Here is a 16,011-nt window from a genome sequence, read left to right as displayed (position 1 = left end):
CTGCCTTAGCTTCGAGATTAATATAATAATAATTCCTACATTTCATACAACGCCTTTCATGCCAGGAAGACGTCATAATAATAATCCCTGTATTTGACATGGCGTCTAATCACATCATCGCGACGTCTCAAAGCACTTCACAGAATATAATGTAAAGTGCAGTGACTGTATATTTCGTGGGCGAAACGCGGGAGCCAATTGCGCACGGCAGTGTCCCGCGGCAGTGGTGGATTGCGTGACCAAATTATTATTATACCTTAAAGGGATTATTACCCCTGGAAAGTGTTTCACGGGGTTTTACTGTAAAGTGTAGTGACTGGTGTATTTTTAGGCGAAACACAACAACCTTTTGATACAAGAACAGCTATGAACTGAGCTACCAATTTTATTTGGCCAGGCCACCGGGAGAGAGAGAGAGAGAGAGAGAGAGAGAGAGAAACTCCATTCACTTTTTGAATAGCGCCGCGAGATCTTTAACGTCCACCTGAACAGGGCACCGACGGGGAGCTCGGTTGAGACAAACGAAACATGGACGAGCTGGTGTGACTAACGGGAGCTTTGCCTGTCCAGCAGGATTCGAGTCGCTAACCGAATAACGTCAGGGTGAACCAAACATTCCAGCAAGTCATCGGTGGTCAGCCCATCCTCGCTCCCACCATCTCCCCCTCCGCTTGACAACGTGCCATCACACCCAGCCGCCACGCACCCAATACTCAGGCCTGTCCTTCCCCGACAATGGGTGAGCTCCACGTCATCTCCATCCAGAGGTCCCTCGCACTGCTCAGAGTCGCACGAAACACAGCCCGACCCACCGCTTCCTGCGTGAGCCGTACCAACCGGAAGGAGGTGGGGACCAAACGGAATGGCGGATTCATCTCCCACGGGGTCTCGCTCGGAGGCGGGAAACACTTTGCTCGACTCGCGTTCCTTTTCTTGGGTGAGTTGGAAGATGAACGCCTCGCTGGTGAGGTCCCATCATTTGGGGAGGGGGATAACGGCAGGTAAGGCTTCGAGTTGCAAGCCTGAACTGCAAGGTTTAGGTAACGCAGATTGGTTTCGTGGGACATAATGTTAACCTAGTCCAAAAGAGAAAGACAGATCACCGGTGTTAACATATTCCAGCTCCTTTAGTTGACTCCACAACAGTATTTGAAGAGTAGACTGTATAACAGTAAGTGCACGGGAGAGCTAACATCAGCACAGACATGATGGAGGGTTGGGGGGGGGGAGTAAGGAAACTTGTCTAAGGTTTCGCCCTGCCCGGGAATCGAACCCAGGTCCTCTTGCTTGTGAGGCGAGCACTGTGCTACAGGACATGTCAAGCTTTTGACATGGAAGACGTTTCGAGATGACAGGCGTTGTAAAAATGGGTGTCTCCTCAAGTACCTCTGTGGGATTGAGCCAGCTGCCAGCGTCGGCCAAATTCTCTGCGGACTTCAGAGCGTAGACCGCGGTGCGTGTCAACGCCTCGCTGACTCTGGCCTCGTCGTCTTCAGCCTAGCGAACAGGACAGGCAGGAGGAGAGTCACCAACAATGGCCTCGTAGCAAGAATCATGAAAGAACTAACACAACTACTTGAAAAGAGCCGCTGAGTTTTCCTCCAGGTCCATAACCACTATCTATATCCTCGAATCCTCCCTCCTCCACCTTTAAATACCCATCTTGCGATTTACCAACAACAACAACTTGCATTTACACCCCGCCCCACACGCAGAGGGTAGCGCCCCAGAGCGCTCGACAGTGGCGAAACTCCACGTCGAGTTGGAGGGAGGTGGGGAGGGGACCGTTCGGCGCGGTCGAACACGAAGGTCTTCAAGTGCGACCTGAAGATGGGGATGAAAGGGGGGAGGGGAGGGGAGGTGGAGGGATTGAGGGAGAGAGTTCCAGTCGGATTTACCTTGTTGACTGTGCTTCTGCTCATCCTCCACCAAGAAAAACTCGGGCACCCAGCCAGCTGTGTGAAGTGCTTTGATACGTCCTCCCGACACGAGGATGCCTCAAAGCACTTCATCTGCCTTTGTTCCATTTTGTTCTGACAAACATCGAGTGGATTGTGGAACACTCCCGATTGATGGTAAATTCACCCACATGCAGTTAAAGTGGGCCGCTTGTTATGCACTTATGCATCGCAGTATTTATATTGCTTACACATTCTAACTACTTCATGCCTTTGTAATAATACTAATAATTAATCCTGGCATTTGATAGAGCGCCTTAACAGGTCGGTGAGGCGTCTCAAAGCGCTTCACGGAATATACCCTAAAGTGAATTGACTGCATATCTTGCGGGCGAAACGCGGCAGCCGATTGCGCGCAGCAGCGTCCCCACAAACAGCCATGGATTGAGTGACCATTTCTTTTGAGGGATCATTGCCCCCGGAAAGCAATCTGCCATTCGACTAACAACCGGGTTCCTACTTACTGCTGGATAAACATGTGTGTGGAGTAAGGAAACTTGCCTAAGGTTTTGCCCTGCCCGGGAATCGAATCCGGGTCCTCTCGCTTGCGAGGCGAGTGCTCTAACCATTATACTTATGATAACACAATAATTTTGCCCACAAATATACAGTCAATTCACTTTACAGTGTGTTCTGTGAAGCGCTTTGGGACGTCCTCCCGACGTGAAAAGCGCTATATCAAATGCAAGGATTATTATTATTATTATAATAAACTAGAGAAAGACAGCTGACCCCAGTCAGGCGAGACACAGGATCTTTTAAACGTACGACATTTGTTTCAACTGTATTCTTGTCAGTAAGTAGACGGTACACAGATCGGCTCTCTCTGCATTGTTATTGCCTGGCACTGTTATAGTTGTGCTGCAGTTCGTAAGGGCACAGCTGAGATGCATAAAACAAATCATTGAATATTCTTCCGAAAGATACACTGCAGCGTGGATTTAATTATCCAAAACAATAACGGCCGCACACATACATAAAGATGAACTCCTCGTTCAAAGCTACTCGTCTCTCGTGTCCTTGTTTAACCCCCTCTGAGGATATTAAGATAATAAAACACAATGTGGAGGATAAAACCCAGTGAAAGACTATCCCACGTTTCACACAATTAAAAGAGGAAAGGGAAGCTTTATCGTAGAATCTCACAGCGCCGAAGGAGGCCATTCGGCCGATCGTGCCTGTGTCGTCTCTTTGAAAGAGTTATCCAGTTAATCCCACTCACTCCCCAGAGCCTTGCAAATTGTTTCTTTTCGAGTAAATATCCAATCCCCTTTTTGAAGTTATTATTGAATCGGCTTCCAGCAGCCTTTCAGGATCCCAACAACTCGCTGGGTAACAAGATTTCTCCTCGTCTCCCATCTGTTTTTTTTTTAATCTTCAGAGTGCTTCCAAAATAATAAAAACCTATTCATAGCAATGAAAGCCTAACAGTCCTCCTCCAAATAAATTGGGTCGTTCATTTCACGGCTGTCTGTGGGACCGCCGCGTTTGCCTGGAAATACACAGTCACTACGTACGCTTTGACATCAATCACCTTTGAAGGAGGTGGAGTCCTGTAGCATACTGGTTAGCTCGTTCTACTCACATCCGCCAATCAACTAACTTACCCACTTACTGCTGGGTAAGCAGAGGCGTGTGTGTGTGCGGAGTAAGGAAACTTACCTAGGGTTTCGTCCTGCCCGGGAATCGAACCCGGGTCCTCTCGCTTGCGAGGTGAGCGCTTTAACCACTGAGCTACGGGACTCCACAAATTTGTTTGCTTGCGATGCCTTTCCATCAAGGTACAGCATCCCGATGCATCAAGTCGGATGAAAGCTGTAACTCTACCCTACCCTTTTAGCTAGCAAAGTTACGTTCAGCCCAGCTAAGTGGAGAATGTGCCAGATTAATAGTTTTAACAGGCTCTGAAGCACGGAAAGTGGAAGTGCAGAACTTGCAATGTGCAGAAGCGTTCTTTATCTTCAACACCAACCCGAAAGTAAAACACCGGTTTATCCAAAAGCTCCCATCCCCTCAGACAGCATCCATGACCGAGTGCAAACAGTCACAATCCATCAGCAAAACGAATGAGGTCTGCGATCATTATCATTTGCGTTGTTGCTTGGTGCGAGAGTTTCGCTGTCGGGAAGATTATGCTGTGATGGCTGCCAAGCTTGCGTGGAGAGTAATGCTTAAAATGATTTAGTGCTATCATCAAAACGGGAGCTGTAGCATGACATGCCCATTTGTACCCCATAACTGCTGGCACTGGGAGGGACAGATTTTCAAACCGACACTCTCAAAATCAATTACCACTTACCTTCTGCTCGCTTGTGTCCCTTAGAGCCTATATTTAGCTCCACTCACGCAGAACAGTGTCCCAGACAGTGGCGGAACACGATGCCAAGCCAGGTCTTCAGGCGCGACCTGAATTATATTATTTTATATGAACTCTATTAGTTAGGCAATAGCGAGCCACTGGAGCCTGGCGAGAACAAGTGCTCCAGGATTCTACTCCAGGTGAAGGACGCTATATAAGTTGTTGTCGTTGATGTGATGGGTGTACGGAGTTTAGTATATAAATATATACACATATATATAAATAAGGCTGTTTTTTTTGCTGATGAATTCAAATGATAAATTGGATTTATAATTGACTCCGGGCTTCATTTCTACCCAGCGGTGAAAACACAGGGATGAGATGGAAACACCATTCATCAGACAGACGGATGGGACGATGGGTAATAAATTCTAACCTCATTAAGGTACGTTCGTGTTTGGAGTCCAGCTTTCTGCACATTATAACAAGCCCCACACTGCACGTCGCTGCTCTATTAGACTGATTAAAAACTAGAACGTGGTCAACTGTGCTAACCTTCTGACAGATAGTACAGCAAAACCTCATATCAGTCTTCGCCCACAAAATATACATTTTCGCCCATAAAACATACAGTCAACTGCCTTTACAGTATGTTCTGTGAAGCGCTTTGAGACGTCTCAAAGATGTGATAAGGCGCTATGTCAAATGCAATGATTATTATTATTATAAGTCGTATCAGTTGGGACCATACATTTAATTTGACTTACGCAAATGTTACAGTCAATTCACTTTACAACATATTCTATGAAGCGCTTTTCACGTCTTCTAGACGTCTCAAAGCGCTTCACAGAATATGTTGTAAAGTGAATTGACTGTAATATTTGTGGGCAAAACGTCCACAATGTGAGCTTTACTGTATCATACTGCTCTGTAATACTATTATTATTGTCATTATTATTATAACTGACATCCTTCCAATGAGGTTGGATGTGCCTAAACACAAGTAAAACCCAGAGCAACCCCTCGTTATGACAACTTGTTTGGCTGCTGAGGGCATATGCAATATTTTTGCGTTTCCCTTCCAGAAACACAACATAACATTTACGGTTTATGTACGGAAGGAGAGGATGGTCCAGATGAAATAGAGCGGGGGGGGGGGGGGGGGGAGTTAAATCGGCCCGCGGGATGAATTAAATCGGGCCAGCAGTTGGACCACCTTTGTCAATGTCATAGCAAGGAGCTCTCTGTATCCGGAAAGCTGTTCGCATTCTTGCTGCCAGGGGCGCTACACGCAGACCAATCTCTACTGTGTGTTCAGACAGAGTTTGTTTAAAAAGATTATCAGCGCAATTCAACACAGAAAATTGGCCCGACTGCTCCTTATTCCCCCTGCAATATGCGGAGTTGACAGACTGTCAGGAGGGTTGAAGAGATCTGCCAGTAGTGGCCATCTCTTGTTAAACGCTGTCTCTCCCGTTCTTGACGTTTAAAAGTGCCACTTCTCTCTCTCTCTCTCTCTCTCTCTGTAGATTTAGAACATTGTTTCCTGACATCTTGTTCCGTCTTCACTCTGTCAGGGTTGACGGGAGGATTTGTCCCTTTGCCCTTGCTCAGCATCTGACCCTGTCTTTGCGAAGCGCTTTGAGGCATTACCTTATGTACCTTACGTCCACCTTTGTGAGAATGTATTCTCAGGAGGCATAAACAAGGACAAAATTTGAACGTTTCACTGCTTGCAACGCTGCAAATTTATAATAATAATAATAAATCTTGCATTTGATACAGCGCCTGATCACATCTTCGAGACATCTCAAAGCGCTTCTCAGGATATACTGTAAAGTGAATTGACTGTGTATTTTGTGGGCGAAATGCGGCAGCCAATTGCAGACAGTAGCGTCCCGACAAACAGCTGTGGATTGAGTGACCAAATGTTTTTTTAGGGGGAGGATTATTACCTCCGGAAATGCGATCCACCAAGCGACATACAACAGGGTTCCTACTCACTGCTAGGTTATCAGAGACATTCGGAGTAAGGAAACTTGCCCAAGGTTTCGCCATGCCTGCCTGGTCATCGAACCCGGGGTCCTCTCGCTCTCGCTCTCACCACTGCGCAGCAGGGCTCCAAATTCACTGGGTAAGAGTGAAATCCGCTTGTAGGTGACCTGTTTATACACAAATCCCTTTTGCGCATTTACCCACTGTTCCACGTGCAAATAAGTGATTTGCCCTCTGTGCATTAGCTCACTCACTGCCTCCTCTCCATTCATCAGACTTCCTGGCTTCTGGCCTCAGTTTGGCAGGATCCAGCCGAGAAGGGAGGTAAAAATCAAGCTGACAGGAAGGAAGACTACAAAGCTTGATTATCTATCACCGAGCTGTAGCTGCTTTTTGGACATTTTCCACTCAAGCTGTGGACACTGGCAATTTATGATAAACCCAAGCGGAATTAAAGGGAAGGTTAGGAAAGAGTAATTCTTCGCCCTGAGGGTGGTAGGAAGATGGAATTCCCTGCCACGACACTCGTGAGGAAACCCACCGGTTCTGCACGAAGCAAACTGGTAGATACTCGCTTGGCAATGTGGGACGCTGCCGTGCTCAACTGACTGCCGAGTTTCGCCCTATTATTATATTATTATTATATTATTATTATATTATTATTATATTATATTATCATATCATTATATCATTATATTATATCATTATATCATTATATCATTATCATTATATCATTATATTATTATATTATTATATTAATCAAGAGAGCGATAAGATTATTATTATTATAACTCCTTGCATTTGATGTTGCGCCTTATCACGTCTTTGAGGCTCAAAGTCTCAAAGCGCTTCACAGAATATCCCGTAAAGTGGAGTGACTGTATATTTTGCGGGTTGAAGGTTTGTGTTTCGATTAGTCTAAAACCAAACTCCTATGCGTTACCAGTTCAATCCAGGAGTTCATGCTGACGCTGATAGGATCCAAAGATTCGACATAGTGCCACCAGTGCCTGGGGACAAACAGGACCTGGAAAGAGAAAGAGAAGCCAATTTATAATAGTCATGTCAACAGCAATGAACCTACCTGCAAGAGAGGTCCCCGCCTGCACTTTCCCCCTGAACTCCCCCACGGAGACCTGTACCGTAGTGGTTAGAGCACTCGCTCTGCAAGCGAGAGGACCTGGGTTCAATTCCTGGCTGGTGTGGGGCAAAACCTTAGACAAGTTTCCCTCCTCCACACACTCCCTCCTCTCTGTTTTCGTAGGCAGGAACTCGTTTGTTAGCGGATTGGTGGATCGCTTTCCGGGGGTAATAATCTCTCTAAAAAGAAATGTGGTCACTCAATCCACGGCTGTTTGTGGGGACGCTGCTGTGCGCAAATGGCTGCCGCGTTTCGCCCACAAAATACACAGTCACTCCACTTTACAATACATTCTGTGAAGTGCTTTGAGACGTCCCGACGACCTGATAAGTCGCTGTATCAAATGCAAGCATTATTACCATTGTTATGATTAAACTTTTCACTGTTTGGCAACGCTTAACTCTGCAAATTTGTCTGCGTTCTCCACAGAGCAGGGTTATTCTGAACACGGCAACAATATTATTTCAATATATTACGCTTGAAACCGATTGTGGGAGCTGACTTTCGCATGCAAATGAACCGTACCATCTGGTCTGGCTCAGAAATCCTTGGCGGATCCCTCAACTGAGATGAAATGAGAACAGTGTAAATCACAGCAAATGGGGCCTTGGGAGGTCACGATTATAGATTAAAAAAAAGCTGGATGTCTTGGGAGTTTGGAACACTCATTCTCTCTCGTTATCTCTCATTCCATGTTCACTTCCCCCCGGGACACCTAATTGAATCATGTCGCCAAACTAAAATGTAATTGTTCGCAAGAGAGGTACAGATTTTAAAAAAACAAACATTAGACCTCATCCTTCCATGACACCAACCCTACTGTCCTCTCAATATATAATAATAATAAATAATAATCCTTGCATATAGCGCCTTATCACATTACAGCATTAAGCTTCTTAAACGAGGCTCAATGTCCTTTGCCTCAATCATGTTTTATGGCAATTTGTTCAAACCCAAATACTTTGTTTGATCCAAGATCACAAGATTTGCTTTGATTTCCCTCAACACCTCGGTCTCTCTGCTGTTTTTGACCTTGGCGTCGCTGAAAATATTGTTCCGAGTTTACTTTTGCTTTGCCCTTTCGGATTGTGTAAACTGTACCTCTATAAGGTTTTCTATCACACACTGAATGGTAATAATAATCCTTGCATTTGCTATAGCGCCTTATCACGTCTTCGAGACGTCACAAGGAGCTTCACAGAATATACTGTAAAGTGAATTGACTGTATATTTTGTGAACGAAATAAGGCAGCCAATTTTGGCAGGTGAACACCATTGTCGAGGCTTAGCCCAACCTATGGATGTGGCAAGTCAGGGGGATTGGGGGGGGGGAAGAGTTCCAAAGCTTTGGGGTGTAGTGGCTAAAAGCGTGCCCACCGATGGTCAAGCGGAAGGGACGAGGGATGAGCAGGAGGCCAGAGCCAGTCGAGCAGAGGCAGCAGGTCGTGGAGTGGGAAGAAAGCAGGCCGGAGGTGCCAGGGCGTGAAGGGATTTGTAGACCTAGTGAGAAGATCTTCAAATCGATCCATTCTGTGATCGGGAGCCTGTGGAGCCTGGCGAGGACTGGCATGATGGGGATACAGAGTTTTGTGTGGGTGAGAATACGGGCGGTCAAGCCAATTAAGGGAACTGTTAAGGGAAACATTCAATCAGTTATAGATTGATTCCAATAGTTTTTAACAGGAACAACTTAGGCTAGGAAACAACTCTGGCTGTTTCCATTGCCAGAACCGCATATTGATTTGGCAGATCCAATTAATTAGAAGCAAGTTAAATACTGCTGGTAATAGGATCACCACAAACATTCAACTAAAGTGGTATTGATAAAGAACTCGCATTTTTATGACACTTTATCGCATTGTAAGTGCTTTACGGCAGTTAAATGTGACGTGTAGTGTAGTTGGACACACATGGCAGCCATTATCGCACAGCAAACATCCTACAAATACAAGAACCCAGAAAATAACAAGATTGGTTCAGGTGAGAAAGGCTCTTCAGCCCAATCTGACCTCACCCTTCCAAAACTCCCATCCTACCAACATCCCATCACAGCATCAAGGTGTTTTTTAAATAATAATAATAATAATAGTAATTCTTGCGTGTGATATAGCACCTTATCACATCGTTGGGAAGTCTCAAAGCGCTTCACAGGATGTACTGTTGAGTATAGTTTGTGGGCAAAATGTGGGGGCCACACAGCAGTGTCCTACAAACAGTCATGGAGTGAGCGACCAATTTTTATTTTGGGGGATTGTTGGCCAGGACACCTGGAGAGAGAGAGAGAGAGAGAGAGAGAAACTCCCTTCTCTTTTCGAATAGCGCCGTGGGATCTGAACAGGCAGACGAGCAGCTCGGTTTAACGTCTCATCCGAAGGACAGCTCAAATGCTGCTGTGATGACACTTTTCCTTACACCCCGATGTCGCGTTCGCTAAGCCTGCTGGTTTGCGAGGCGACTGCATTAGTCCTGAAAAGACATCTATCCACAGGGCCAAAAGGTAACAGCGATGCCTTTGCTTAATGAGACAGCCTTTGGGATAAAAGTGATATCTTGTCTGCGACAGAGCTAGGAGTTGCTAATTAAGAGACCTCGGATCAAGCTCAGTTTCCATTTACTCCCGGGTAGGTTTAGACGCAGGGCTTAAGCTTGCGCTCCAGAGCTGCACAAGTTAAGAGCTGACAACTGATGCCGGTTTCATTTTTCAGTTGTGGCAATTCCTTGCTGGAGTTGGGATCTTTGGCCCTGAAAAGAGATGCCATCAGGAGGGACCCAACCGAGGTCCACAACGGGATTTTCTGCCAGTAACTCTGCACATCAAGTTATTCAATGTTCGCTGCGCTGCAAATAATTCCCCACAATCCCAGCTAAACGCAAGCCCCATAGAGTAGGGTAAGTGGCGAGAGCGCCCGCTTTCCGGGGGTAATAATCCCTCTAAGAAAAAAATGCGGTCACTCCAACCACGACTGTTTGTGGGGAACTCTGCTGTGCGCAGTTGGCTGCCGCGTTTCACCCGCAAAATACGCAGTGACTGCACTTTACAGTATATTCTGTGAAGCGCTTTGAGACGTCTCGAAGACACGATAAGGCGCTACGTCAAAAGGATTGTTAATATTTGAAATAATAAACTCCAACACAAGCGTTTAACTCCAGCCTGGGCATTCCATCCTAACTTCCCATCGTGCAAAATTGAATCACGGCAATGAAACACGAAGCAATCGGATCGTGTTTCACAGCTTCCGCAAAGATAAATAGCGACTGCGACTTCGGTTTCTTTTGCTGCACGGCCAAAGGCGTATTACTCAATTAGCAGCAGGTAAGAGAGAGAGATGGGTTCGGGATGGATCATCAAAAACAATCGATAACAACTTGCATTTACACAGCGCCCCTCACACAGCGTAGCGTCCCCGAGCCAAGGGGGAAGGTGAGGTGACCGAAGGCACGGTCGAAGAGGAAGGTCTTCAGGTGCGATCTGAAGACGGGGAAGGGAGGGGGCCGAGGCGGAGGCGGAGGCGGAGGGATGGAGGAAGAATGTTCCAGAGTGTTCAGTGGCTGAAAGCGCAGTCGTTGGCAATGGGGAGAAGGGGTTTGTTACGAACGACAGATGTGTTGGACTGGGTACGTCTCCTCATTAGCCACCACCACCCACTTCTTGGCGGCAAATATATTTTTTCATAATCGCTAAATACTGGTAGGCATGCCTGATCCGCAGGCGGGATGTCGGATTTTACCAGAATTAACTGCTCTCCATTACTGCTCTGTCGGAAATTACCATAAACAAGCACAGCCATCCATCACTTCGATGCGCAAAACAAAACATGATATTTCATAATTGTACCCATCATAGTTTGATCTCGCGCCCTGTAGGCCCAGAATAGCTCCCTGGCTCGGAAAAAGAATTAAAATCTTTCCAATTTACAGACGCGTTTCCCGAAAGCAATTTACATATATTTTAGCGAAATGGTCTAAAACGAATGAAAAATAATTCCATGTACACAGCTGCCTCAACTGGGTATGACTCACTGGAGTATGTACACGCACCTGATACAGATTTATGCCGAACTGAGAAGAGACGGATGATTAAGAAACGGCCAGCGACTGGGACAGAAGAAATAAAACTTGCCCTGGCCCTTAAATTACCAAAACCGCTCTTTGATTAACTCGCTCTCGTCTCAGGGTAATTCATAAATGGTACAGTTTCCCAGATTTTTTTAATACAAAAATCGTCTCTCTTGTGGCTATCACTAATTTACAATATGTGGCTCTCATAATGTGTGGCTGTCAGATCGTCACCTCTGGATTCCCGCCAATCACACAACCACAACTCACAGGTTTGTGTGTGTTAAAACAGGGAAGGCCACATGGCAGTGATCGCAACTTCTTCTGGACGAAAGAAAAACGAATCCACTTTTTACGGCGCTAATGATTCGAGGGACAGAACATCGATCAGGTTTGGGTTCAGACTGCGATGCCCAGCGAGTGATACTTCCAGACATCGCTATCTCAAATCGCCTTTCTGTACCGTCGTGAGGAACGCCGTTTGAAACAAAATGAAGGCCGAAACTCTAAGACACAGCGATAACGATCAGCAGAATTCCTGAAGCTTATTGATTAGAGCGCTTGCCTCACAAGTGAGAGGACCCGGGTTTGATTCCCGGGCGGGGCGAAACCTTAGGTAAATTTCCTTTCTCCACACGCCAGTTTACCTTGCAGTAAGTAGGAACCCGGTTGTTAGTCGATTGGTGGATCCCTTAAAAAAAAAACACAGTCACTCCACTTTACAGTATACTGTACGAAGCGCTTTGAGACGTCCCGAAGACGTGATAAGGCGCTGTATCAAAGGCAAGGATTATTATAGTTATACATTGTAATTCAAACGGAGCTTGCAGCCGTTGCTTATCAAGTCGTTCCCCCCCTCCCATCGTTTTGTCTGTTCACCCTCACGATTTACAAAGCAGTCTTCTTCGGAAGGGCAACACGGGAAAGTTGACCTCCACGGCAACGTTCACATTAGGATGTGGAATGCGTTATCTAGGGCAAGTGGCTGGTAAATCGGTCTCAATGGCGCCATTCATAAAAGGAAACTGAGAAACGCTAGAAAAGTTAAGATAGGGAAGAGCAATGGAGGAAAAAGAGCAAAATAGGATTAGAGATATCTCCAGCGGCGGACGGGAGGTGAGGGATGGTGGCGAGCACAGTTTAGGCACGAAACTCCTGTGCTGAAATTTCCGTGTCACTCTGTGCAGCGTAAGATAAGTGATGGAAATTCTCCCGAAATGAGATTTGACGTCACTTAAATGGAACAGTGGAGCTGAGAACCAAAGACTGGTTGGCGCTTGATACCATTCAGCTGTTAACCAGCGCTCTCACCCCTCCACACTGTGGCACATCAACCAATGCTAAACTACTGGACCAGCTGATTGGTATATTTATATTTTAAGGCCGTTTGATGGGCTTTAAGATGAGGTATTTCATTTAGCGTTGAACAACGGAACTCTTTCTGATTTTTAACATCAAACACGCTCTGACAACAACAACAACAACATGCATTTTCTATAGCGGCCTTCAGGCCAGGCGGTGTCTCGGAGCACCTGGATGAGGTAGATCCAGCTTCCCTCCACTCTGCGCCAAAAGTACATCTTATGAATCTTAACTTCAGCCTCAGAAGAACACACCCTTCCCTCTCAGCGTGACGACAACAACTTGCATTTACACCGCGCCCTTCACGCAGGGCAGCATCTCGGAGCGCTTAACAGAGCCGGAGCCTGACGCCGAACTGGGCTTGGAGGGCGGGGGGGGGGGGAGGTGGAGGTGACCGGTCGAAGAGGCAGGGTTCAGCCGTGAACTCAAAGAGGGTAACGAGGGGGTACAGCGGAGGGATTGGGGGAGAGAGTTCCAAAGCTTCGTGGCGTCGTGGCTGAAAGAGCGGGAGCTGACGGTTGAGCGGAGGGGACGAGGGACAAGCCTGACCTTGATGGTAGTTAGAGCGCTCGCCTCGCATGCGAGGTTCTCAACGGGTTCTCAACGACTCGATAAGGCGCTATAGCAAATACAGGGAGGATTATTATTATTATTATTATTATTATTGTGAAGGGTAAAACTTGCATTTTTATACTGCCTTCACGTTGAAATATCTCGAGAGCACTTCACCAAAATCACAGTCAAATGTTGTGACCGCTTTATTGCCGGCAAAAGCTGCAATGACCACATTTTTTTGTTAGTCGATCGCAACGTGGAAGTGAAATGATTGACTCCATCGTTTCAGTCATCATTGACCTTTGCCCTCTCCCCTCTTCCCTCCGCACCCCCACCGCCCCGGGGGTCTGTACGTTCCCAGTACATGTCAAACGCTGGACGTGGATTTATTCCAGGAATAAACTTGCAAAATGGCCGAGGGTCTTTTTTAACTGTGGTAAGTTTGGACTGTAAACCACAAGAATCTACAGTGGAGTCCTGTAGTGCAGCGGTTAGAGCACTCGCCTCACAAGCGAGAGGACCCGGGTTCGATTCCCAGGCGGGACAAAACCTTAGGCAAGTTTCCTTACTCCACACGCCTCTGTTTACCCAGCAGTAAGTAGGGACCCCAGTTGTTAGTCGATTGGCGTATCGCTTTCCAGGGGTAATAATCCATTCAAAATAACAATAATCATTATATGGTCACTCAGTCCACGACTGTTTGTGGGGCACTGCTGTGGGCAATTAGCCTGGTGTGTTTCACCCACAAAATTCACAGTCAATTTACTTTGCAGTGAAGCACTTTTGAGACGTCTCGATAACATGTTAAGGCGTTATATCAAATGCAAGGATTAGTATCATTATATCACATCTTCGAGACGTCAAGATTTTAAAATGTACAAAAACTGTGATCCCTCAAGACGTAAATAATAATAATCCTTATATTCGCATCTCTTCGTCTCGGTTGACCTACGGAATTTTGACCTATTTTAACGCACGCAAAAAATAATCCAGATAAAAAAAATATATACTTTCTCTCTCCCTCTCTAAGAAAAATCCTCTAAAAGCTGCGAAAGCTTTAAATTCTGGATAAAATTGTCGGGATTTTTTTTTATTCTGCAAAGATTTGCCTGAAGCCACAACAAATGCAAAGCCTGAAGGTCAATCTGGGCTTTAGTCAAGTACAAACTGGGAACAAGGTGAACCCAAGGCAGCCTGATGATGTCTGATTGTGGGACGCTGCTGTGCGCAATTGGCTGCCGCGTTTCGTCCACAAAATACACAGCCACTACATTTTACAGTATAATCTGTGAAGCTCTTTCGAGACGTCTCGGCAACATGGTGTCAAATGCAAGGATGATTATTATTGTATAAAATGCAAGGATTATTATTATTTTGAAGTTATATTCAGATGGACTTCACATCAAACCACTCTAATTCCCTTCGTAATTTTAGAAGCACAAATTGTTCCCCCAACCCTTCCACCACCACCACTGACTTTATGTTCCAATCACCAAATTCAGTTTGATTATAGGTTGCCGGACACAAGTAATAAGAAAGTAAGAATTTGCGAGGCGAGAGAAGACCCAGGTCCTTCCAGTTCGCCTTCCACCATCCTGGCAGTCGCTTGACATGTCGTGTCCCAAACTATTTATTGTTTCGTACCTAACAGTAACAGTAACAGTATAAAAATTGACTCAGAACTTAAACTCCTACCACACACTCACTCACCTGTCCTGGATGTAGAGTCACAATGTGGGGCTTGGCGCGACCAAACTGAGGGAACATCTTGACGTTAGGGTTGACAACGTTAACTTTGCTAAACACGCTCGACTCTTCGTAAGGAATTCTAGTGGGATACAGGAAGGAGGTGTCTTCTGGAGGGAAGAGATGCCACCGTTTTCTGCAGATACACAAAACATTTCCAGATTTATGTCACTCTCCCGCAAGAAACCCGATTGTTTTATGACGCTGCAAATTATTCTCTGGTCAGTCAGTCTCCTTCGCCGAAGGCCTTCCACGGTACAAGTGATTTACCGAGATGATAGAGGGTGTTGAGCAGATAGGAATGGAAGGAGCATCTAAGCGTGTGTGCCAAAAGCACAGTCAGGGTGATGTGTTTTAAAGAGGATTCTGAAGGTAGCAAAAGACAGCAAAGGTAAAGGATTTCAGGTGAGAGTTCCAGAGAGGAGGGGCGCATTGGCTAAAGGCTTGGCCACCAATAGTAGGGTGGAAGGAGTCAATAACGAGCATTAAACGTGATAGAACTTTAGACGTGGGTACGAGAATAGCTGTCTGTGTTTTGTGGGTGGAGTGGGGGAGGCTAAACATCTTTAGGGCGTTCCTTTTCTCTCTTAATTCTGTGAATTTAAAATTTCACACACAAAATACAAAGTCAATTCACTTTATAGTACATTCCGTGAAGCACTTTGAAAGGTCTCGAAGACGTGATAAGGAACTGTATCAAATGCAAGGATTATTATTATTAAAGTTGTGATATCCTCCCGAAGATATGACTTATGTAAGGCTGACTGTAGTGGGAAAGAGATTCAGTTTAAGTCAAAGAACCCGTTCTTGCAGAGATTCAGGAAACTGTTTCCATTCAATTGCCGGAATGCGTTGTTTCCTTCGAGACTTTGCACAGGAGATGTGTCTGGGGTAGTAGA

General features: G+C 45.9%; 1 protein-coding gene across 1 annotated transcript; it reads right to left on the bottom strand.

Moving 5' to 3' along the window:
- Positions 1–450: 450 nt before the first annotated feature.
- Positions 451–15,250, bottom strand: LOC121849386 (HSPB1-associated protein 1 homolog; the record flags this gene model as incomplete). The annotated part of the gene is made up of 5 exons (XM_042336189.1): positions 451–909; positions 942–1,076; positions 1,387–1,497; positions 7,196–7,279; positions 15,077–15,250. Coding segments are annotated over 5 exons (867 nt in total), but the record flags the coding sequence as incomplete, so codon positions are not given.
- Between the last annotated feature and the right edge of the window lie 761 nt (positions 15,251–16,011).

The sequence above is a fragment of the Callorhinchus milii genome, unplaced genomic scaffold (genome assembly GCF_018977255.1).
Source record: "Callorhinchus milii isolate IMCB2004 unplaced genomic scaffold, IMCB_Cmil_1.0 Scaffold6, whole genome shotgun sequence".
Lineage (NCBI taxonomy): Eukaryota > Metazoa > Chordata > Chondrichthyes > Chimaeriformes > Callorhinchidae > Callorhinchus > Callorhinchus milii.
Note: the sequence above shows the minus strand (reverse complement) of the source record. Positions and strands in the feature narration are given on the sequence as shown.